This window comes from Rhinoraja longicauda, chromosome 23 (assembly GCF_053455715.1).
Source record: "Rhinoraja longicauda isolate Sanriku21f chromosome 23, sRhiLon1.1, whole genome shotgun sequence".
Classification (NCBI taxonomy): domain Eukaryota; kingdom Metazoa; phylum Chordata; class Chondrichthyes; order Rajiformes; family Arhynchobatidae; genus Rhinoraja; species Rhinoraja longicauda.
Genome location: NC_135975.1, coordinates 29,466,291 through 29,490,775, shown reverse-complemented (window position 1 = coordinate 29,490,775; position 24,485 = coordinate 29,466,291). Strand labels below are relative to the sequence as shown.

Sequence of the window (24,485 nt, the reverse complement as noted above, 5' to 3'; positions counted from 1 at the left end):
ACTGCTGGGGAAAAAAAATATATATATATATATATATACGTAAGGAGGAGGAGTCAGCAAAAGAGGGTATAGGAAGTGGAGAAGGAATACCGACAAACTCAGATACAGAAGACTGTTGTTTTGGAGATACAGTGTGGACAAAGGCTGACATCATAAACCTGGTGTGTGTGTTTGTGTGAGAGAGAGAGAGTGAGAGAAAGGGTGAGTGAATTATTTAGTTTGGTTTATAGGAATACAGCATGGAAACCAACCCTTTAGCCCATCGAGTCCACACCAACCATTGATCACCTGTTGACACTAGTTCTATGTTATCCCACTTTTGTATCCACTCCCTGCATAGACTCATGCAGCATGGAAATAGACCCTCTGCCCACCAAGTTCACACTGACCATTGATCACCCATTCAAACGAGATCTATGTTATCCCAATTTCTCATCCACTCCCTATACACTTAGGGCAATTTAAAGAGGCCAGCTAAACTACAAACCCGCACGTCTTTAGGATGTGGGAGAAAACCGGAGCACCTGGAGGAAACCCATGCGGTCATATAGAGAACATGCAAGCTCCACACAGACCAGATCCAAGGTCAGAATCGAACCTGGGTCTCTAACTCTGTGAGGCAACAGCTCCACCTGCTGCACCACTGGGTTAACATGAAATACAAACACAACTCTGGAGGACAGAAAGCAGAACCTCCGTAGAACTTTAGACTCTGGAGACACAGCACAGAAGTAGGCCCACCGAGCCCGCGCCGACTAGCTATCACGCCATACTCTAGCACTATCCTATACACTACACAATTTACATTTTTTTAAAAACTGAAGCCAATTAATCTACAGACCTGTACGTCTTTAAAGTGTGGAAGGAAACCGGAGCACCCAGAGAAAACCCACGCAGTCACAGGGCGAATGTACAAACTCCGTACAGACAGCACCCGTCGTCAGGATCGAACCCGGACCTCAGTTTATAGTAAAGCAGCGGCTCTATCAGCTGTGCCACTGTGTCATCCACACCCCAGAGACATAATGATCAAACCAATTTCTATGTTAGCCATTAAGATGCTAGTAACAAGTTGTCAACATCATTATTTAAAGCCCCGTCTTACCTTGCATAAATAATTCAATATCAGTAAGCTGTCGTGATAGACAGCATCCATAGTCAGGATGGAACCCGGGCTTCAGGTGGCAAAGTAACAGTTCTACTGCTGCGTCACTGTGCCGCCCTGGATGTTTATTAAAATATTAAATATTATATATGATCTGTGTGCATTGCGTTAATAGCCCTTTTAAGCTGCTGTTACTGAGACTTTCATTGTTCTGTTGTCAATATAACAATTAAAAACTCTTGACTCTTGACTTGACACTCTTCAAATGCTTAAAGGGCCTGTCCTTAGGCGATTTTTTAGGCGACTGCCGGCGACTGTCAAAGTCGTGGCAGATCGACAAAATTTTCTTTTACCTGACGACAATGACCACGACAATGCCGAGTCAGGTCGAGATTACACCGTCTTCGGAAACATCGAAATTCCCACGCTGTCAATGCTTCTCCGGCGTCCTAATTTTCGCTGAAATCACTGACAAGTCGGTAAGTACTTGAGAGTTTTGAAATATAACATCTTGTGTGGGTTACTTAAAAACCAAGCATCACTGTATCAACGCATAAACTGGATTTACTTCCAGTTTACTAATAGCTGTATTAAAAAAAAAAAATTAAAGTGGTTAAGTGGATTTTTGTGAAAGGTGTGTGGGCATTCTTTGAAAGTGTACAGGGGATGCATATCTGGTTTCTGGGTTGCATATCTGGGTTGGGAGCCCACTTTAAATGTAGTGGCTGATGGCCATAAACATCATGAAAATTCCCCCGCTTACCTGACCGTCAAACTGTCGCCTCCAATCTACCTGTCAAATGTCCTGACGGTAAATAAATTGGCTAAACACAAGCATTTTATGGTATTTTGAAATTACTTTACTTATTTTAATATTATGTGCTTCTAAATACATTTAAGAGAACCTAGCAAACTTGGGGACAGCAGGCGACAGCGCCCGCAATAAGCAACGATGCCCGGCGACAAGCCAGCTGTCGCCGAGAAATTTCACTCCGGATGATTTCTCAGCGACGCGCTGAGATCCACTAAGATTCTTGGAAGACTCCTCACGATCATGCCCACGACACCCCGCGAACTGTCGACGACAGCCTAGTCGCCGGCAGTCGCCTTAAAATCGCCTAAAGTGGGACAGGCCCTTAACAGAGAGAGGCCAGGGAAATGATGATAATACCAATGATCAACAAGGTGGAGGGACCAAACAGCTCAGCAAGTGCAGTGATGAGAGGGAAACAATATGAACCACCATTAGAAAGTAACCACAACAATGCTTCTGAACCACAGTTTTGAAGATGATGTCATGACTTGCCCATTCATTGTATCATCAACTGTGAAGGCTTAGAAGCCAGTGTTATTACACCTGGTGCAACATCCAAAGCACTTCCATTTGAATGGAGATGGTAGGGCAGTGGGAATAAAGTGCACGATTAAGAGAAATCACATTTTTATATAGTTATTGTTTTATTTATTGCTTTTAATTATTTGAAATAGAGTATTTTGTGGGTATAACTGAAGTGTATTACTGAAACTAGATTGGAAATCTTGACCTAGTTTGGTTCCATTTAGGGATGGAGCATGGAAATAGAGCTTTTTAGGGCGGCACAGTGGCACAGCAGTAGAGTTGCTGACTTGCAGCGTCAGAGACCGGGATCGATCCTCACTATGGGTGTCATGTGTATGGAATTTGCACGTTCTCCCTGTGATTCCGTGGGTTTTCTCCGGATGCTCCCGTTTCCTTCCACATTCCAAAGGCGTACAGGTTTGTAGGTTATTTGGCTTCTATAAAATTGTAAATGTCCCTCGTGTGTAGGATAGTATTAATGTACGGGGTGATCACGGGTTGGCACAGAGTCAGTGGGCCAACTTGTATCCCTAAAGTAAAGTCCAAAGTAAAGAGTCCATGCTGAATATCAATCACCCATTTTCACACGAGTTCTATATTATCCCACGTTCCTATCCACTTCCTACACATTTGGGGCAATTTACAGAGGGACAATTAACCTACAAACCTACACATTTTTGGGAAGTGGAGGAAACCGGAGCACCCAGAGGAAACCTACACAGTCACAGGGAGAACATGCAAACCCCACACGCACCCGAGATCAGGATTGAACCTGGGTCTCTAGTGAGGCAGCAGCTTGAATGAATTATAATGATGCAAACTATGGGGCAAAGGAAAATTGCACTGGACTACTCTGAGTTCAAATTATTAATACAGTAAATCCTCGTTACGGATCTCTTTATAATGGATTTCAGTTATAGTGGACTGTCTCTTTAAGAACACGGCCTGCTAGTTACACTGTGGAGGTTATTGAAATTGACAAGGCATTGAAATTGACAAGGCATTGAAATTGACAAAGCATTGAAATTGACAAGGCATGGAACTTGACAAGGCATAGAAATTGACAAGGCATTGAAATTAACAAGGTATTGATATTGATAAACTATTGAAATTAACATGGTATTGATATTGATAAAGTATTGAAATTGACATGGTATTCATATTGATAAAGTATTGAAATTAACATGGTATTGATATTGACAAGCAATTGCTCCTATCGATACCTAACACCATTGAACATTGTAAAAAAAAGCTTTTAAAATTTTCAGCTTGCAGTCCCAAAAATTAATTTTTAGCTTTGAAAAATAACTTTATATTTGAAAAAGACTCATTGTTTTTTACAGAGCGACCGCAAAGTGGTTGGAGCGGATCCCTTACTTGGTTATATTGGACTATCGGCAATAACAGACACAATTCCCCCCTCAATGGTCCGTTATAACGAGGGTTTACTGTCATATGAGGCAAGGTGATTCAAATATGAGGCGGCACGGTAGCGCAGCGGTAGAGTTGCTGCTTTACAGCGAATGCAGCGCCGGAGACACAGGTTCGATCCTGACTACGGGTGCTGCACTGTAAGGAGTTTGTACGTTCTCCCCGTGACCTGCGTGGGTTTTCTCCGAGATCTTCGGTTTCCTCCCACACTCCAAAGACGTACAGGTATGTAGGTTAATTGGCTGGGTAAATGTAAAAATTGTCCCTAGTGGGTGTTAATGTACGGGGATCACTGGGCGGCACGGACTTGGAGGGCCGAAAAGGCCTGTTTCCGGCTGTAGATATATGATATGATATGATATGAAACTATTGGGATGTATTAGGGACTAATACAATGCCGCTTTGCAGCGCCAGAGACCTGGGTTCAATCCTGACTACGGCTGCTTGTCTGCACAGAATTTGTATCTTCTCCCCGTAACCTGCGTGGGCTTTCTCCGGGATCTCTGGTTTCTTCCCACACTCAAAAGACGTACAGATTTCTGGGTTAATTGGCTTGGTATAATTGTAAATTGTCCCTCGCGCGCGTAGGAGAGTGTAAGTGTGCGGGGATCGCTGGTCGGTGCCGACTCGGTGGGCCGAAGGGCCTGTATCCGTGCTGAAACTCGGTTAAGTTTATTGTCACGTGTACCGAGGTACAGTGAAAAGCTGTTTGTTGCGTGCTAACCAGTCAGCAGAAAGACAATATATGATTACAATCAGTCCATTTACAGTGTATAGATACATGATAAGGGAAACTAAACTAAACGAGTAACTGGGAATGTGCAGCAAGTTGATGATTAATATTTTCACCCCAGCTAATAAACTGGTACTTGTGGTTCACCAGCACGGCATATTAAACCAACATCAAGATATGCGAATTAATAAAGATTGGGACCTGGACTTCGCATTAAACTTCTGGATGGCATAAATTCAGTCCCTCAGTATCCCTAATGATGTCTAGATGTGAAATGCACACGTCTTTTCAATTACAGGACTTATTAGTGTATAATTAGAAAATCTTATCGCAGTGTTGTAAAATGTTTATTTACGCAGAACAGTTGCAGGGTGTTAATTGTCAACATATGCTTCTCATTTTGCTGCCAGCTCTATTGTATTTTTTACGAGATTGCAACATTATAATGATTTTTAAATATCTACAGAGTACACTTAATTTCTCTCCCTCAAACACCCTTCCACGTTATTACCTGATTTCCTGGTCCCTTGCCTCCAGAGCCATCCAAGGAAGGGAAAGGTAACTGATCTCAAGCTGGGAATCATGATTGAGTCACAGCATAGAAACAGGCCATTCGGCCCAACTCGTCCAAGCCAACCAAGATGCCCCATTTAATCTAGTCTCCTTTGCCCATGTTTGGCTCATATCCCTCTCAAACTTTCCTGTCAATGTACCTGTGCAAGTGCTTTTTAAATGCAGTTATATCCTCCCGGTAACGGGGCGACGAGAAATGCACACTGCACACCTAACCAAAAAATGCGATCTAACCATAAATGCAACCAACTTCAAATGCACCCAATTATGTTGGATTAACTTCCTGACCCTTGTACTCAAAGCCCTGATCGATGAAGGAGAGTTTACAATGTGACTATTTGCCATCTCTGCACCTCACTATTGTGCGAGTGGATGGCACAGTGGCGCAGCAGTAGAACTGCTGTCTCACAGTGCCAGAGACACGGGCGGCACAGTGGCGCAGCAGTAGAGTTGCTGCCTCACAGCGCCAGAGACCTGGGTTCGAAACTGAGTACAGATGCTGCCTGTGCGAAGTTTGTACGTAATCCCTGTGACTGCGTGGGTTTTCTTTGGGTGCTACTGTTTCCTCCCACACTCCAAAGACGTACAGGTTTGGAAGTTAATTTGGCTTCAGTTACAATTGTAAATTGTCCCTAGTGTGTAGGATAGTGCGGATGTACGGGGACCACTGGTCGGCGTGGACTTGGTGGGTCGAAGGGCCTATTTCCGCGCTGTATCTCTAAACTAAACTAAAAGTAATTATAAGTTGTCTCAAATGGTCCTTTGAACATTTCTGGAGACTATTTCATTCAGGCACAGTTTCATTTGAGATAATTTACTATTTAGTGAAGTTGGAAACAGTATTCACAGCATTTTAGTTCAAATTCTTTCTAGCAATTCCAAAAACTGATTACTGTAACTGCCCGTTTATCTCAGTGGGAGCTTGTGGAAAAATTTGGCAGTTGGTTCGTTTATACAGTGATCCTGAATGCATTTCATAAAGGAACGTGAGAAATACAAAATAATATGAAAATGTATTGACATTTTTTTGGGATATAATGAAAACCAAGCAAGGCTCAACATGAAGCTCGCTCGCTTCATCTTTTTGACTGTACTTTCCTCCAATGATTATTGACCTTTTCTTGCCTGACATACATTTTTTTCCCCGGCTCAACCCAACCTTCAACACTGTGCACCAATCTGCTCTTTAGTATTATGATCTTTCATCACTTATGCCGTGAGAATAGTGGGGGAAGCAGACACAATAGTGACATTTGAGAGACTTTTAGATGGGCACGCGGATAAGTAGAGAACTGAGGGAGATGCATTGAGGGCTTTGAAGTGCTCTGGATCTTCAAAGGAACTTCAAAGGAAAGTCGCAAGGGAAATTCAAGTACTTTATAGATGGAATTGCAAAACGTGGAAGGAGGACGTTTTGCCCCTGTACGAGCTCTGTAACAGAGTGACCAATTGACTGCACTATCTTGCTCTGCCAATGTAATTTTTTTCCTTTAGTGCGTGCTCATTCCAGTGCTTTTTATGAAAATCAATATTTCACTTGCTGCCCTTGATGATTGCAAAATAAGTTGTTCTTGAGTGTTCGTATCTGCAGAGTTCGTATCAGCACAGTATTTCATTGTGGAGTTTAAGAGGCTTTCAGATTGGCACATGAAAGTGCAGGGCATAGAGGAATATGGATTATGTACAGGCAGATGAGATTAGTTTAACTTGTCATCATGTTCGGCACAGACATTGTGGGCCGAAGGGCATGTTCCTGTGCTGTGCTGATATATGTTCTATGTTCTAGCACTGAGCCATGTGATCACTGCATCTCTTCTCTCAATGGGCCACCGGGTCACGTTGCAACAAGTGGGTTTCAATGACATCATTGATTAGAGCCATCTCTTCTCTCATTGGACCAATGGGTCGCTTTGTAACAAGCGAGCTTCAGTGACATGGTCGCTCAGAGTTACCTCTTCTCCCATTGGGCCACTGGGTCGCCTTGTAACAAGTGTGCGTCTATGACCTCAACAGCCATTGCTGCCGAGGAGGATCAAAGCCTTTCCCTTGCCACTTGCCCATTGTAGATGATGAACTGTTTGGTGCTTGGGATGATCTTCCGATTGGAGTGAATAATCTGGAATGACATATTTATTGTTGACACACACACGTACGATTCAGTTGATACACAAAGTTGTGAAGTGCTCGTCCATTGGAGATGGAAACTGTTCGACAACCGCAATATCAGTGCGAAGTTCAGAAGGAATCCGAATATCCTTTCGCAGCCTATTCCAATCTTTATATATGTTTAACACTGGTTGTTTATATCTATTATTAATGACTATAAATCAACTATTAATCAATCAACCAATTAATTAATTAATTAATTGGTTAATTGTGGGTTAATTAATGGACTACAGTATTTATAGTTTATAGTGTTAATTATAAAACATAAACGATAAATGCTATAATTACCGTGATGGAAGTAAAACTCAGGCTTACGTAGTGAAGCAAGGGTAGAGACCAAAGAAACTGCAGATGCTGGAATCTTGAGCAAAGCACAATGTGCTGGAGGATCTCAGCGGATTAGGCAGCAAATGTGGCGGGAATGGACAGGTGACGTTTAGGGTCAGGACCCTTCTTCACTGGTTGTAGTAGGGGTGGGGGTGGGGGGGAGGGAGAAAGCTGCAACAGAGAGATGGGAGAAGGACAAAATCTGGCAAGTGATAGGTGGGTACAGGTGAGTGGGGGGGGTTGGATTCACAGATGGATGGAGTAAGCGATTAGAGGTGAGAAGGAGATAAAAGGATGCTGGATAAGGAGAAAAGAGAATAAATGAAATGCAAAGCCAGAGGAAGGAATTTGGACATGGGGGAGGGGAAAGAGGGGGGGATGAAAGGAAAATGGATGACTTGGGATGGGAGATGATTGCATGGTGTAGGGGAAGGGGTAGTGGAGATGGTGAGAGCAATGTGTGCGCACCAGGGTGGGGTGGGGTGGTGGTAGGGAAACAAAGCTACATCGAATACACAGATGCCTGTTCACCTGACCAAGTACTCTGTAGAGATTAAATGTGTTAATAAGGTCCCTGTGAAAAAACAATGACAGGAGTAAACGCGGCGAACATGAAGGATCTCTGATGTTGATGCATTGTTATTGCCGGAAGACCAAACTGAGTTCTTCCGAATTTGTTTGGTTTTGTGTGAACGGAAACTTGATGAGAAGCCCTTAACAGCTGAGTGTAGATGGCTCCTTCTTTCCACTAAATTTGACTTCAGGAATGGAGACATAGATTTGCTAAAAACCATTGAACTTCTACAGAAACTGGACATTCCTATGGCCAACATTTACACAGAGAACTATCTGAAGGTCAGTATTGGAAATGGCGATGGCAACAAATCTATTCTTCAATAGCTGTTGGAGTAATTATTTATAAGTTACAGAAATATGATCGGAAATAGCATGTGCGGGGCAGGATTTTACACAGGGGGTGGTGGGTGCCTGGAGTGCACTACACTACCGGGGATAGTGGTGGAGGCAGATACCCTGTGGCGTTTCAGAGGCTTTTTAGATAGGCCTTTGGATATCCAGGTAATAAAGGGATATGGATCCATGCAGGTAGAGATTAGGTTAACTTGGCATCATGTTCGGCCCAGACATTATGGGTCGAAGGGCCTGTTCCTGTGCTGCACTGCTCTATAATTCTCCGGTATGAATATTGATTTCTCTAACTTCAAGTAACCCTTGCATCCCCTCTCTCTCCGTCCCTCCCCCACTCTAGTCGTCGTACTAGTTTCACTGTTGTCCTGTTGAGTTTCACTGTCTGTATAACTTGTTATTTACCAATCTCACAGCCAACAATGCACCATTGTGGGCTCCACCTTTCCTTGACCATCGTTGCTTTTTGCATATCTTTCATTCATTTGTCCTATGTACCTTTTCTATCTCTCGTTCCCCTGTCCCCTGACTCTCAGTCTGAAGAAGGACCCGAAACGTCGCCTATTCTTTTTCTCCAGCGATGCTGCCCCACCTGCTGAGTTACTCCAGCTTTTTGTGTCAATCTTTGGTTTAAACCAGCAACTGCAGTTCCTTCCTACACTGTACTACTTTATGTTCTATGTTCTAATTCTGATGATATGGTGGTGTTATAAAATATGTGAACACTTTTTTCCAATAAAGTTACTGCTTATGGAGTGACACGGATCACATACTGTCAGAGATTAGTTTAACTTGGTGCCATGTTTGGCACAGACATCATAGGCAGAAGGACCTATTCCTGTACTGTAGTGTTTAATCATTGTTTAGTTAGAATGAAAATGGGGAGAAATTTCTTTAACCAGGGGGTGATGAATCTGTGGAATTTATTGTCACAGATGGCAGTGGAGGCTAAGACATCGGGTGTTTTTAAAGTGGGGATTGATAGGCCCTTGATTACCAACGGTGTCAAAGATTTCAGGGAGAAGCCAGGAGAATGGGGTTGAGAGGGAAAAATAGATCAGCCATGATTGAATGGCGGAGTAGACCCAGTGGCCCGAATGGCCTAATTCTGCTCCTATGTCTTATGGTCTTAGTTGTTGGTTAAATGCAATTGAGTAATCTTGCTGTCATGTTTGCTATTGTACAGGCTATTGACAAAGTGAAACATCGGAAATTTGGGTCAGAGGACTTTATTTATATTTACAAGGTTTTCACCAGGCGATCAGTGCCTCACGACTTATTCAAACAATATTCTTCTGATGGCAAAAACCTTACGACTTTTGATCTGCTGTACTTTCTGACGCATGACCAGCATGAGATGTACGCAGATGAACAGACCACCTTATCGATGATGCAATACCATGAGCCAGTGATGAGATGTAAGTATTGATTCTTTCCTCAGTAGAATCCACAGCTCACAACTCTGGATCTTGAAAGCTCCTCATCAAATAATGTAGCAACAACGATCATCGCGGCGCAGTGGTAGAGTTTCTGCCTTACAGGGCCAGAGACCCACGTTCAATCTGACCCCGGGTGCTCTGGTTTCATCCCACATTCCAAAGACGTGCAGATTTGTACGTTGATTGGCTTCTGTAAATTGTAAATTGTCCCTAGCGTGTAGGATAGCGCTCGTGTACAGGGTGATCGCTGATTGGCAAGGTCTCAGTGGGCAAAGAGCCCGTTTTCTACGCGAATCCTCCAAATTCTAAACTGCAGATACTGGTTTATTAAGGAAAGTGCTGGAGTAACTGAGTCAGCGTGTGACATAGAACTAGCGTGAACGGGCAATTGGTAGCGTGAACAGGCAAACGGGCAAAGTGCTGGAGTAACTGAGTCAGTGTGTGACATAGAACTAGCGCGAACGGGCAATTGGTAGCGTGAACAGGCAAACGGGCAAAGTGCTGGAGTAACTGAGTCAGTGTGTGACATAGAACTAGCGCGAACGGGCAATTGATTGTCGGCGCCGAAGGGCCTGATTCAAGGCTGTATCTCTAAAAAGAATATAAAGTGGGGAAATGCCTTTTATAAAAGAAGTCTAATATTGCAAACCACAAGGCCTGTTTACCAGGTTCTTCAAGGGAATGGTAAAACTCTTCCAAAGTCCTTAGAGGCGAAGGCAACGAAGGTGGCAGAATTGAAAACATCCCCATGACCCAAAACGTCATCTGTCCATTCCCTTCACAGATGCAGCTTGACCTGTTGAGTTCCTCGAGCATTTTGTGTTTGCTGTGTTGTCCATGCTGACCAAGATTAGCTAGTCCCATCTGCCCACGTTTGGCCCATATCCCCCCAAGCCTTTCCTATCCATGTACCTATCCAAGTGTCTTTTATATGTTGTTATAGTACCTGCTTCAACAACCTCCTCTGGCAGCTCGTTGTATGTACCCACCTCCCTCTCAGTGAAAAAGTTGCCCTCAGGTCCCTATTAAATCTTTCCCCTCTCACCTTAAATCTATGTCCTCTTGTTCATGATTCCCCTGCCCTGGGTGAAATGTGCATTCATCCTATCTATTCCCGTCATGATGTTATACATCACTATAAGATCATCTCTCAGCCTCTTGCACCATAAGGAGCCCTTTTACCAGGGTAGGGGAATCAAGAACCAGAAAACATAGGTTTAAGATGGGAGTAGAAAGATTCAATAGGAACCTGAGGGGCAACTTTTTCTAACTTTGAGGGAGGTGGGTATATGGAACGAGCTGCCAGAGGAGGTAGTTGTGGCAAGTACAATAACAACAATAAAAAGACATTTGGACAGGTACATAAATAGGAAAGGTTGAGAGTGATATGGGCTAAATGGGACATTTTGGTTGGTATGGATGAGTAAAGGACCTGTTTCCACAGTGTATGACTCTGACTCTATAACTTTTCATTTAACTTTTTGTTGAGTGCAAGCAGAATAATATAACCCTGTTGCTGACGAACCTTTCTAACAAATATACTCCAGAGGACCTGAGCTTCATTCTTTTTAAAGAACTGATGATATTTCAAAATAGCTGGAGAATCAGTCAAATGACTGTCGAGAGAATGTCAATGGAATGTTTGAATGGAATGAAATAATTAATTTATCCGCCCCAAATTCTTGAACCGACTGGTGATAATATTAAATAACCATTTGCCTAATAAGCTACTAAGATATTGCTGGGCTCCATGACTGTATATGCAGGGAATTTCATATAACTTTGCTTTTCATTCTCAAGTTTCCAAAGTTTTACTGCACACACTGTACATTACTGACGTTCCATTTCACACTTCTTGTATTCAGTTTTGCATTGCAAGATCACTGCATCTTTGTAATTAGCTTGTGCAAAAGAAAATATCATTACTTTTGTTTTCGCTAGTTCAGAGTCCAGGAATGAGCTGACCTGGAGTGACCTTTGGGGAAACCTTTATGCTGTAGGACAGGAAGAATGATTGCGCTCTTTGACTCCACACTTGTCCCTGCTTGTCCGGAAATTCTTGGGCTCTTAAAGTCTTGTTCCACGACAGCCTTGTGTGTCAACTTACCCCCGGCACCGTGCCAAGAATCAGGAGTGAATAATGGCCAGCCTGACAGAGTTCCATGAGGGTACCTCACCCCTGTCAGAATGCATTCTGGTGTGTTTCAACCTCTGTAAAAGAGGTGAGGAAGAGAAAATAGAAATAAAATCTATTTTTAATCATTATTCTGTCACGCAGCTAAGCTGAAAAGAAAGCTGATGTCTCCCTGTGGCTTCCTGCGATACGTAACCTCCACAGACTGCTGCATCTTCAATCAAGATCACACCAAAGTCTACCAACGCATGGATCTGCCCATGACGGCTTATTTCATAGCATCTTCACAGGACACCTTCACGAGCAACCAGTTAATAGGACAAAGCGACATTAGTGGATATATCAGGTAGATGAGATGCAGCCTCAAATGATTCCTAATTATTATCGTGGGATTGCAACGTTGTAATTCATGTGTTAGAGACCGTAAAGTAACAGGACAATGTTAAGAGATGCTCATTCTTTTATGTACTCAACAATATATTTTAAGTTAATTGCTACTAAAGCTACAAATGTTATCACAATAATAAACATAGAACACAGGAACAGGGCCTTTATTCCACCAAAGTGGCACAGCTGGTAGAGCTGCTGACTCTCAGCGCTGGCGACCTGGGTTCGATCCTGACCTCGGTTGCTGTCTGTGTGGAGTTTGCACGTTGTTCCTGTGTTGGTTTTTCTTCGGGTGGTCCGGTATCCTTCTCCATTCCATGGACGTGCACGTTTGTAAGTTAATTGGTCTCTGCAAATTGCCCCCAACGTGTCGGGAGTGGATGAGAAAGTGGGATAACATGGAACTAGTGTGAACGGGTGATCGATGGTTAGCATGGACTCAGTGGGCCGAAGGGCCTGCTTCCATGCTGTATCATTCAATCAATCAATTCAATTCAATTCAATCAATTAGATACTGCATATCTAAACCAGTGTTATTTTTGTAGACAAAAAGATCTCGGTCTGTATATAACTCAATGCTATTGGCTGCAGTAAATGAATCTTGTTTGAATGAGAACCATCACAAAATAAACACTGATGTAAACTAATCCCATTTGCCTGCACGTGGTCGATATCCCTTCATTCCCTGGCACTTAATTTTTCTGTCCAAATGCCTCTTAAATGTTGCTTCATGCCTGCTTCTACCACCTTTCCTAGCACTGTGTTCCAGGCACCTCTAATTCTCTGTATAAAAAATCTACCACACCTATATCCTTTGAGCTTTTCCCCTCTCACCTTAAACCTATGCCTTCATGTCTTTGATATTTCCAACCTGTGGAAAATTTTTGTGTACCTTATGTATGCCTCCTATAATTCATAAACCTTCATCAGGTCAGCCCATCAGTGTCTGGCGGTTCAGGCTCAATTCAATAGACAATAGACAATAGGTGCAGGAGCAGGCCATTCGGCCCTTCGAGCCAACACCATGATCATGGCTGATCATCCACAATCAGTACCCCAATCCTGTCTTCTCCCCATATCCTTTGATGCTGCTATCATTAAGAGCTCTTTCTAACTCTCTCTTGAAAGCATCCAGGGAATTGGCCTCCACTGCCTTCTGAGGCAGAGAGGTCCACAGCTTCACAACTCTCTGAGTGACAAAATATTTCCTCATCTCCGTTCTAAATGGCCTACCCCTTATTCTTAAACTGTGGCCCCTGGTTCAGGACTCCCCCAACCGGGAACATGTTTCCTGCCTCTAGCTTGTCCAACCCCTTAATAATCTTATATGTTTCAATAAGATCCCTTCTCATCCTTCTAAATTCCAGAGTATACAAGCCCAGTCGCTCCAGTCTTTCAACATACGACAATCCCGCCATTGCGGGAGTTAACCTCATGAACCTACGCTGCACGCCCTCAATAGTAAGAATGTCCTTCAAATTTGGAGACCAAAACTGCACACAGTACTGCAGGTGTGGTCTCACTAGGGCCCTGTACAACTGCAGAAGGACCTCTTTACTCCGATACTCAATTCCTCTTGTTATGAAGGCCAACATTCCATTAGCTTTCTTCACTGCCTGCTGTACCTGCATGCTTACTTTCAGTGAGTGTTGAATTCCTATTCCTTTTCTCCAGAGATGCTGCCTGACCCATTGATTTACTCCAGCATTTTGTGTCTATCCCCAGCAATCTCTTCCCCGGCTTCTGTCCCATCTGGTCCACCTTAATGTGTATGAAGGAACTGCAGATGCTGGTTTAAATCGAATATAGATACAAAATGCTGGAGTAATGCTGGATAGAAGGAATGGGTGACGTTTTGGGTTAAGACCCTTCTTCAGACTCAATCTGAAGAGTTTGAAGAAGGGTCTCGACCCGAAAAATTCGTCACCCATTCCTTCTCTCCAGAGATGCTGCTTGTCCCACTGAGTTATTCCAGCATTTTGTGTCCATGGTCCACCATAATGTTTTACAAGACATTCAACAACTCCTCCTACTTTATATCAACAGCTCTAGAATATCAACAAACTCCTCCATAACTCTTAGCATCATCCATGTCCTTCTCCTTGATGGTGAAATGCCAGAGTCACCCTCATTATTCCACAAAACCGACAACAACTTTGGAATTCTGCATCGTGTGGCTTAATGTTGGAATCAAAGTTTAGTTTAGAGATACAGCATGGAAACAGATCCTTCAGCATGCCAAGTCCACGCCGACCATCGATCATCCATTTACACTAGCTCTACGTTATTCCACTTTCTCAGCCACACCTTAGGGCAATTTACAGAGGGCCAATTAACCTACAAACCTGCACATCTTTGCGATAGGGGAGAAAAGCAAAGCTCTTGGAAGAGACACCCGCGGTCACAGGAATAACGTGCAAACTCCACACAGACATCAGCTGAGGTTAGGATCAAACCTAAGATAATTAGGGGATTGGACACATTAGAGGCAGATAACATGTTCCCAATGTTGGGGGAGTCCAGAACAAGGGGCCACAGTTTAAGAATAAGGGGTAAGCCATTTAGAACGGAGATGAGGAAGAACTTTTTCAGTCAGAGGGTGGTGAAGGTGTGGAATTCTCTGCCTCAGAAGGCAGTGGAGGCCAGTTCGTTGGATGCTTTCAAGAGAGAGCTGGATAGAGCTCTTAAGGATAGCGGAGTGAGGGGGTATGGGGAGAAGGCAGGAACGGGGTACTGATTGAGAGTGATCAGCCATGATCGCATTGAATGGCGGTGCTGGCTCGAAGGGCTGAATGGCCTACTCCTGCACCTATTGTCTATTGTCTATAAACCTGGGCCTCTGGCACTGGGAGGCAACCCATCGACCACTGTGTGCCACTGTGCTGGCCGAAAAGTTGTTCCCAAAAATGCAGCCAGATTTATGTTAGCATGTTGGAGAGGCAAGAATGCTGATGCTTGTTTACACAATAAAAAGGCTTCTGAAGAAGGGCCCTGACCCGAAACGTCACCTGTTCATGTTCTCCAGAGATGCTCCCTGATCCGTTGAGTTACTCCAGCACTTTGTGTTCTTTTTCATTAGCATTTTCTTTTTGCAGTCTTCCCTGCTTGCAATCAAGCTGAAATTTGTGCACCATGGCTATTTACCAACACAAATTATTCACAGAATCATATGCTTGACTACACGAGGACTGCTTAAGTTTTAATGGCATTCTAAGCCATTCTTACTGCTTATCACACAATCCCACTCTACATAATTAACAATGTATGAGGAGAACAGGTTGCTGAAATGGAAATATAAAAATTCAAGTGATTTTAACATATTTCTTATTTTTTTCTGAAGCATATTTATGATTTTTCAGTTTCCAGTTCAATCAAACGACTGCAGCTCAAAATTCATTTAGTATCGGTTATAAAATTAATACATTTTCTGTTGGTGAGAATTCTTTAACATGGCTGACAGCACAACCAATTGGATGACGTCACAGTTGCTGGGTTCCAAGAACAGCAACAGATAATCAGAAAATTAGACCTCCTTACAAATATTACTCAGGTCTTTGTGAGAACTTCCTTTGTGATTGTAGGAAGTGTCATTATTTTGCGGCAACCACAGGTTCTGGCTCATTCTGTAATTATATTAATGCCACATGTGACTTTATGAAAGAAGTTCTCTTAGTTTAGTTTGGTTTTGTTTTAGTTTACAGACACAGCGTGGAAACAGGCCCTTCGGCCTATCGAGTCCATGCTGACTATCCATCACCCGTTCATACTGGTTCGATGTTATTCCCATTTTCGCATCCGTTTGCACGAGAGGCCAATTAACTTACAAATTCGCCCACGTTTTTGGGATGTGGGAGGAAACCAGAGCACCCGGAGTAAACCCACATAGTTACAGGGAGAATGTGCAAACTCCACACAGACAGCACCTGAGGTTGGGATCGAACCCAGGTCCATGTGAGCTATGAGGTAGCAGCTCTTCCAGCTGTGCCACTCTGCTGCCCCTAATGTTGTCAATTAAGCTGATGGTTTTTTCCACGATCCGTCCAAGAAGCACAGTTATACATTGACACCAGAGAAAACTAGTGGAAATTCTTAACACGTGTTCCTAAAAGTATTATGGGATCGGTTTCTGAACGATAAAAGGATGCTTATTTTTGATCATGCCCACAGAGTTGCCTTCATTGGGAAGGGTATTGAGCACAAAAGTTAAGACAGCATGATGCAGCTATACAAGTCATTGGGGAGACCTGTGCACTGTGTGCAATTCTGGTCATCCAGCTACAGGACGGATGTCATTAAGTTTGAAAATAGTGCCGAAGAGATTCACTGGAATGTTCCATAGGCTCGTGGGTTTGAGCTTTAGGGAGAGGGCGGATGGGCAGGAGTTTTTTTTCTTTGAGCGTCAGATGCTGAGGAGTAACTTTATTGAGGTGGTCACAATCCTGTGGGGCAAGACAGACCACAAGGTTTGTAGGTTAATTGGCCTCTAATGTGTAGGGAATGGATGGGAAACTGGGACAACATAGAACTAATGTGAATGGCTGATGGATTATTGGTGTGGTTGGTGGGCTGAAGGGCCTGTTTCCATGCTGTATCTCTTAATTAAACGAACCCACAAACAACCCCCTTTCTTCGTTACCCACTTTCCCCTTTGCCCCCACTGTCCCAGACGCGCACGTATTTCTCCCCTTTCCCCTTCCCTTCCACCTATATCTCTTCCTCTGGCTTCACAATTCGTGCCTCTTCTATACTTATCTCACACCTTTCGTCTTTTCACCTCTGGCTTTTGTCCAGCCACCTGCCAATCAACAGCCCCCCCCCTAACCTATATCCACCTATCACTCACTAGGCTTTGTTTTGCTCCCCCCCCCCCCCATTTCTTCCAACTTATTCTCCCCACCACAATCAGTCTGTAGAAGGTATCCAACCTGAAACGTCACCTACCTGTTGCCTTTTATATCTTGGTGATTCAGGTGTTTTGTTTCATTTAGAGATACATCGTGGAAACAGGCTTTTCGGCCCACCAAGTTCATGCTGACCATCAATCTCCCCTTCACACTATTCCTATGTTATCCCACTTTCTTATCCATTCCCTACACACTAGGAGCAATTTACAGAGGCTAATTAACCTGCCGAACCAGATACTCGGATTCAATCCTGACTACGGGTGTTGTCTGTATGGAGTTTAGCCGTTCTCCCAGTGACCGCGTGGGTTTTCTCTGGGTGCTCCAGTATCTCACACCTTTTGTCTTTTCATCTCTGGTCTTTGTCCATTCAACACCCCCCCCCGACCTGTATCCACCTAACACTCACCATTTTGTTATGCTCCCCCCCCCCTTTTCTCTTCCAGCTTTTTCTTCCCACCACAGTCAGTCTGAAGAAGTGTCCTAACCCAAAATGTCACTTATCCATGTTCTCTGGAGATGCTGCCTGACCCACTGAATAACCCAGCACTTTGTGTCTCTGTGTTTTAAACTAAACTAAACTTTGAGGAAATATAAATACACAGCCTTCTAGTTCCTCTCAGTTATTCATGAGTCATTTAGCTTGTCTGTTTCTGCTTTCTCTTTCAGCACCTAGTCATTCAGTTCCTGCTGCCAGCTTCATCACGAGTCTGTCTTTGTGCTAATCAAATCTAAAAATCAATTTATTTCACAAATTATAATGTGAATTAAGTTACGTTCAGCTCAAGGTACCACTCTAATTGCAGCCTCTCAATGTTATCTGCTGATTCACAGCATGGAACGCTATTGTATTTGTACAAGAGATTTCGGGAAGAAATAGCCAGAGTCAAGTAGGCACTTTGACCCAGCATGTTCACACTGAATACTGAGTACCCATCGGTACTAATCCCATTCACCAGCACTTGATCTGTTTGGTGCCTTTTATACCTTGGTGATTCAGGTGTTTCGTTTTGACTAAAGATACAGCATGAAAACAGGCCCTGTGTGGCCCACTGACTCCATGCCGACCCTCGATCACCCATTCACACTAGTTCGATGTTTCCCCACTTTCTCATCCGCTCCCTACACACTAGGTGCTATTTACAGAAGCTAATTAACCTTCCTAACCAGAGACCTGGGGCCAATCCTGACTATAGGTGCCGTCTATATGAAGTTTGTACGTTCTCATTGTGACCACATGGGTTTTTCTCTACACGGTTAATTCCAGGGATGAGGGGGTTGACATATGAGGAAAGGTTAAGTAGGTTTGGGACTTTTCTCATTGGAGTTCAGAAGAATGAGAGGCGATCTTATTGAAACGTATAAGATCGTGAGGGGCCTTGATCGGGTGGATGCGCTAAAGATGTTTCCGATGATCGGGGAGACCAGAACTAGGGGGCATAATCTTAGAATAAGAGGGGGCTCTTTTAAAACTGAGATGAGGAGAAACTTCTTCACTCAGAGGGTGGTTAGTCTGTGGAATTCGCTGCCTCAGGGAGCTGTGGATGCAGGAACGTTAAATAAATTAAAAACAGAAATAGATTGTTTTTTAATAGACAAGGGAATTAGGGGTTACGGGGAGCGGGCAGGGAAGTGGACATGAGCTAAGGTTAGTATAGTAAGACCTGAGTAATCTCCTGGACAAGTTTCGATCGCCTAGCTTGGGGTCGGAGAGGAATTTCCCGGATTTTTTTCCCAAATTGGCCTGGGTTTTTATCCGGTTTTTCGCCTCTCCCAAGAGATCACACGGTTCTTTTGGGTGGGAAGAAGGGCGATAGTGGGAAGGGGGTTGGGGTAGGATCAGCCATGATCGTGTTGAATGGCGGAGCGGGCTCGAGGGGCCGGTTGGCCTACTCCTGCTCCTATTTTCTTGTGTTCTTGTGTTCTTGTGCCCCAGTTTCCACCCACATCCCAAAGACATACAGGTTTGTAGGTTAATTGGTTTCTCTACACACATGATTACCCCATGTGTGTAGAGAGTGGATGAGAAAGTGGGACAACATATAACTGATGTGAACGGCTGATCCCGGAGGAAACCCATGCGGTCACATGCAGAACGTGCAAACTCTGCACAGACAGCACCTGAGGTCAAGATTAAACTTGGGTCTCTGGCACTGTGTGGCAACAGCTCTACCCACTGTGCCGCCAAGATTGCCAAGATATGTCTCATTCGCAAAGGCAGGCCAACTCTGATCTAGCTGATTACCATTCCATCAGTCTACACTCAGTTATCAGAACCTAATGCAAACCTGTGTGGTTTTATCCATTTGATGCTTATATTACATCCTGCCAGGAGCCTAGCGATCATCTTTGACAATGAAAAAGCTTATGGAACCTGCTAAATGTAGCTCATATGAACACCATCACCTGCACGTTTCATAAGTTCATAAGTGATAGAAGCAGAACTAGACCATTCAGCCCATCAAGCCTACTCTGCCATTCAATCATGGCTGATCTATCTCTTCCTCCTAACCCCATTCTCCTGCCTTCTCCCCATAACCCCTGATGCCCATACTAATCAAGAAACTCTATTTTCTGCCTTATAAATATCCATTGACTTGGCCTCCGCAACCTTCTGTGGCAATGAATTCCACAGATTCACCACCCTCTGACTCAAGAAATTCCTCCACATCTCCTTCCTAAAGGAATATCCTTTAACCTGTTCCCTGCCAAGTTTTTTTCCCTATGACCATAACCTGAGTATACTCGGGGTGGGACTGAACAGGTTAATTCTGAGGGTCTGACTTCTGGTCCGAGACTCTCCCACTCGTGGAAACATCCTCTCCATATCCACTCTATCCAGGCTGTTCACTATTCGATGGAGGAATTTCCTGCAAATCACGAGTATATGATTATTCCTTCATTGTAACTGGGTCGACATCCCAGAACTTCCTGACTAAAAGCACTGAAGAAGCTCATTTGTAACTTCTCAAGGGCATTAAATGCTGGTCTTGTTAACATGTCCAGATCCTGTAAAAGAACAAATATGAAGGATTTGGAAGAACAGCAGGATTAGATCAAGGGACGTCAGCAGACAAATAGGAATCCATTTCCTCTGAGAAACCCAACTGGATTTAAGCAGCAAATTTGTAGAAATTTACTGTTTCGTGAATTCCGAAAGTGGTTGGATTTTCTCCTGAGTTTTTACATCTTATGATGACCTTTTTAAAATTGTTTGTTGATTATGCACATAATGAATAGGGTTGACCTTTTATATTCCAAGCAGCTTTGACTGTGTACTGTTGCTTCGAGACAAGAAAGAGAGAGTGCGAAAGAAAGAGAGGTGCGAGAGTGAGAGAAAGAGAGAACGAGAAAGAGAGAAGCGAGGAAAAAAAGGCAAGAGTGAGAGAAGAGAAAGAGAGGACAGTGAAGAGAAAGATAGTGAGAGAGAGAGAATAAGAGATGGTGTGAGGGAGGGAAAGAGAGAGGATAGAGATAGTTAAGAGAAAGAGATCGTTGATGGCTTTGATTTTTTACTTTTACATAACTTTCATTATTTTGTTTTATGTACCTTTTCACATCTCTTGTTCTCATCTCCCCTGACTCTCAGCCTGAAGAAGGGTTTCAACTCAAAGGTCTATTCCTTTTCTCCAGAGATGCAGATAGATAGATAGATAGATAGATAGATAGATAGATAGATAGATAGATAGATAGATAGATAGATAGATAGATAGATAGATAGATAGATAGATAGATAGATGGATGGATGGACGGACGGACGGACGGACGGACGGACGGACGGACGGACGGACGGACGGACGGACGGACGGACGGACGGACGGACGGACGGACGGACGGACAGACAGACAGACAGACAGACAGACAGACAGACAGACAGACAGACAGACAGACAGACAGACAGACAGATAGATAGATAGATAGATAGATAGATAGATAGATAGATAGATAGATAGATAGATAGATAGATAGATGGACGGATAGACAAATATAAATACTTTTTTAAATTTATAAGAATAATCTTAGCTTAAAGTACTCATGGATCCACAGACTTACTTGGCTAACTCCCACTGCAGAATTAGCATCTGCATATGAGGGATGGGATTTATCAAAATTTCCTGCACAAATCTTTGACAGAAACATATGCTAGTAATTTGGCAGCACCTCATAAAATGATTAAATAATGCATGGGAAATCACGCTGAGTCCCTCAGACTTGGTTCCCAAATTCCCAACGTTTGCTCCCACTGCGCACATCCCTTTGCCATGACTGTTAATTAGTGAAATCTATCCCACTCCACCGACTTGAGTGCATGTATCTTAACAAACTCCCCAGTGCAGTACTCAGAGGATGTTGTGATATCTGAAATTCTATTGTTTGGATTAGTTTAGTTTAGTTTATTGTCACGTGTACCGAGGTGCAGTGAAATGCTTTCGTTGCATGCTATCCAGGCAGCAGAAAGTCAAAACATGATTACAATCGAGCCATTTACAGTGTATAGATACATGATGAGGGAATAAATTGTGTCCCCCTCTTGTGCTATCATGTAGACTATCTAATGGTACCATTCTGAAAAAGAGGAACGAGTTCCCCTTAGTGTCCTGGGAAAGATTTATTGTTCAATCAACATTTTCAGATAAGGTATAAGCCACCTGCCGTGTAAAAGCCACCTGCCATACTTGTGTCATTATTACCGGGCGAGGCACAAGGAATAGCAGATGTTGGAATCTTGAGCAAAACACAACGTGCTGCAAGAACTCAGCGGATCAGGCAACACCTGTGGAGGATATCATATCATATCATATCATATATATACAGCCGGAAACAGACCTTTTCGGCCCTCCAAGTCCGTGCCGCCCAGTGATCCCCGTACATTACCACTATCCTACACCCACTAGAGACAATTTTTACATTTACCCAGCCAATTAACCTACATACCTGTACGTCTTTGGAGTGTGGGAGGAAACCGAATGGACAGATGACGTTTCAGTTCGCAACCCTTCAAACCTGCTGAGTTCCTCTGGCACCTTGTACTTTGCTCATTATTGAATTACTATGCTTTGAAAGTACTCGGTGAGTAATTTTGAAGGCTTCTGAGGTTGTGAATCCTGCACGATTTTCTTTATTTTCCAGGGCTAGATAGCTAATTATTAAACAATTAAGCTAATAAATTTGTCAAGCCTCATATTTTCAACTACTTCAGTGACTAATGGCCTATGCATTATTGTTAGGTCAATGAAGAGAAAATGAATGGGGCATTTTTGTGTCGTTTAAATAGGTACATGGATATGCAGGGAATGGAGGGACTTGGATCACGTTCAGACAGAGATTAGTCTAACTTGGCATCATGCTCAGCTTGGGCATTGTGGGCTGAACGGCCTGTTCCTGTGCTGTACTATAAATGTTAAGATAGTGGCTTCCAAATTTACTCCCTATATTTTACTCAATTCTGTTGATTTGTGCAGTATTGCCAGATACCAACCTAGCACAATGTTGCCAACTATTTGCAACTGCTGTCCAAGATTATTTTTTTTACCTCATTGTGATTAATTAGGGTGATTTTAAGGCCAGTAATAGGTCCCATTATAAACCGCTTAAGTGTCTAATACATCTTGAAGCAATTCGAATCAATCTTTCACAAGATGGCTCTTATCCCAATTCTTCCAATCGGTGCAGAGACAGATTTAGTAAGCAGAGGTTCTGTGAAATAAAGACCAATTTATGGTCTTGTTACATTATTTTTCCTATGTCCACGATATTGTGACTAGTTATTTTAAAGCACTTGTCTTGTTTTAAAAACTGAGAGGAATTATCTACATTAGATCCATCCTGTGTAACTGAATCTCATTATCAGTGAAACCGAACATCAAACTGTATTCCAGTTGAGTTGCACGTCCTTTCCAGTTGAGTTGAATGTCCTTTTCCAGTTGAGTTGGACTCCATTCCAAATGAGTTGGATGTCTTTACCAGTTGAGTTGGATGTCCATTCTAGTTGAGTTGGATGTCCATTCCAGTTGAGTTGGACTCCATTCCAGTTGAGTTGAACGTCCTTTCCAGTTGAGTTGAATGTCCTTTTCCAGTTGAGTTGGACTCCATTCCAGTTGGGTTGGATGTCCTTACCAGTTCAGTTGGATGTCCATGCCACTTGAGTTGGTCATCAGTTGCTCCGCCTCTTTCATTGCCTCTCACATTCCACCTGCAGAATTATGATCTACTTGGACACCTATCAATAGTTTTGTGCGTCACCCCCTCTGGCAGCTGTCCATTGATTGTAGGTGTTGAACATTCTTCATCAGTTAATGGCCCGCGCCTCCATGATCCAACTCCGACCCCTCCCTCCCACCCCCATGAATATCCTTTGGTCTTTATGCTTTATTCCGTTCTCCCTCTAATATCCAGGCTTCTTCAGAAACTCACTGGCCATTCTCAGACAAAACCATAATAATCCACTTGCACTTTATCATTCTGACACTTAGCTACTGACTCTTCATATTTTACCAGCTTGCCATATTACATCCTGTTTGTCAGTAAAGGCTGACACTTTAGTCTTCTTATTCTCAGGCATTCCCTTGGGATTGAGGATGAGTTGCTTCTGCTCTGGTTCTGTGGGATCTAAGGTGTCTAATAAGGCCAATGTGGGAAGTCATGGGAAAAGTGATAGCTGATGGGGCGGGTGATATGTAAGGTGTGTGCAATCCTTCTGTCTCTCATGCCAGGTCTCTGTGTTCGCCTGGTACATGACATCCAGGTTCACAGTTGGGCAGCACGGTGGCACAGCTGATAGAGGGTCTACCTCAGAGCGCCAGAGGTCCAGGTTCAATCCTGACTTTGGGTGCTGTCTGTCTGGAGTTTGCACATTCTCTCTGTTATCGCGTGGGTTTCCTCTGGGTTCTCCAGTTTCACCCCACATCCCAAAGACTTGCACTTAGTTTTCGAGATGTAGTGTAGAAACAGGCCCGGAGTGCACGCCGACCAGCTGACCCCGTTCACCAGTCCTATCCTTCTCGCTACGGACAATGTATAACAGTC

At 43.4% G+C, this 24,485-nt stretch overlaps 1 protein-coding gene across 1 annotated transcript in view; it reads left to right on the top strand.

The window, feature by feature from the left end:
• Window positions 1-8,496: 8,496 nt before the first annotated feature.
• LOC144605119 (1-phosphatidylinositol 4,5-bisphosphate phosphodiesterase zeta-1-like) overlaps window positions 8,497-24,485 on the top strand; it is a 70,657-nt gene continuing 54,668 nt past the window's right edge. The window contains exons 1-3 of the mRNA XM_078420186.1: window positions 8,497-8,529; window positions 9,785-10,016; window positions 12,316-12,517. Coding sequence (XP_078276312.1) covers window positions 8,497-8,529; window positions 9,785-10,016; window positions 12,316-12,517 — 467 coding nt within the window. The remainder of the gene's footprint in view (window positions 8,530-9,784; window positions 10,017-12,315; window positions 12,518-24,485) is intronic.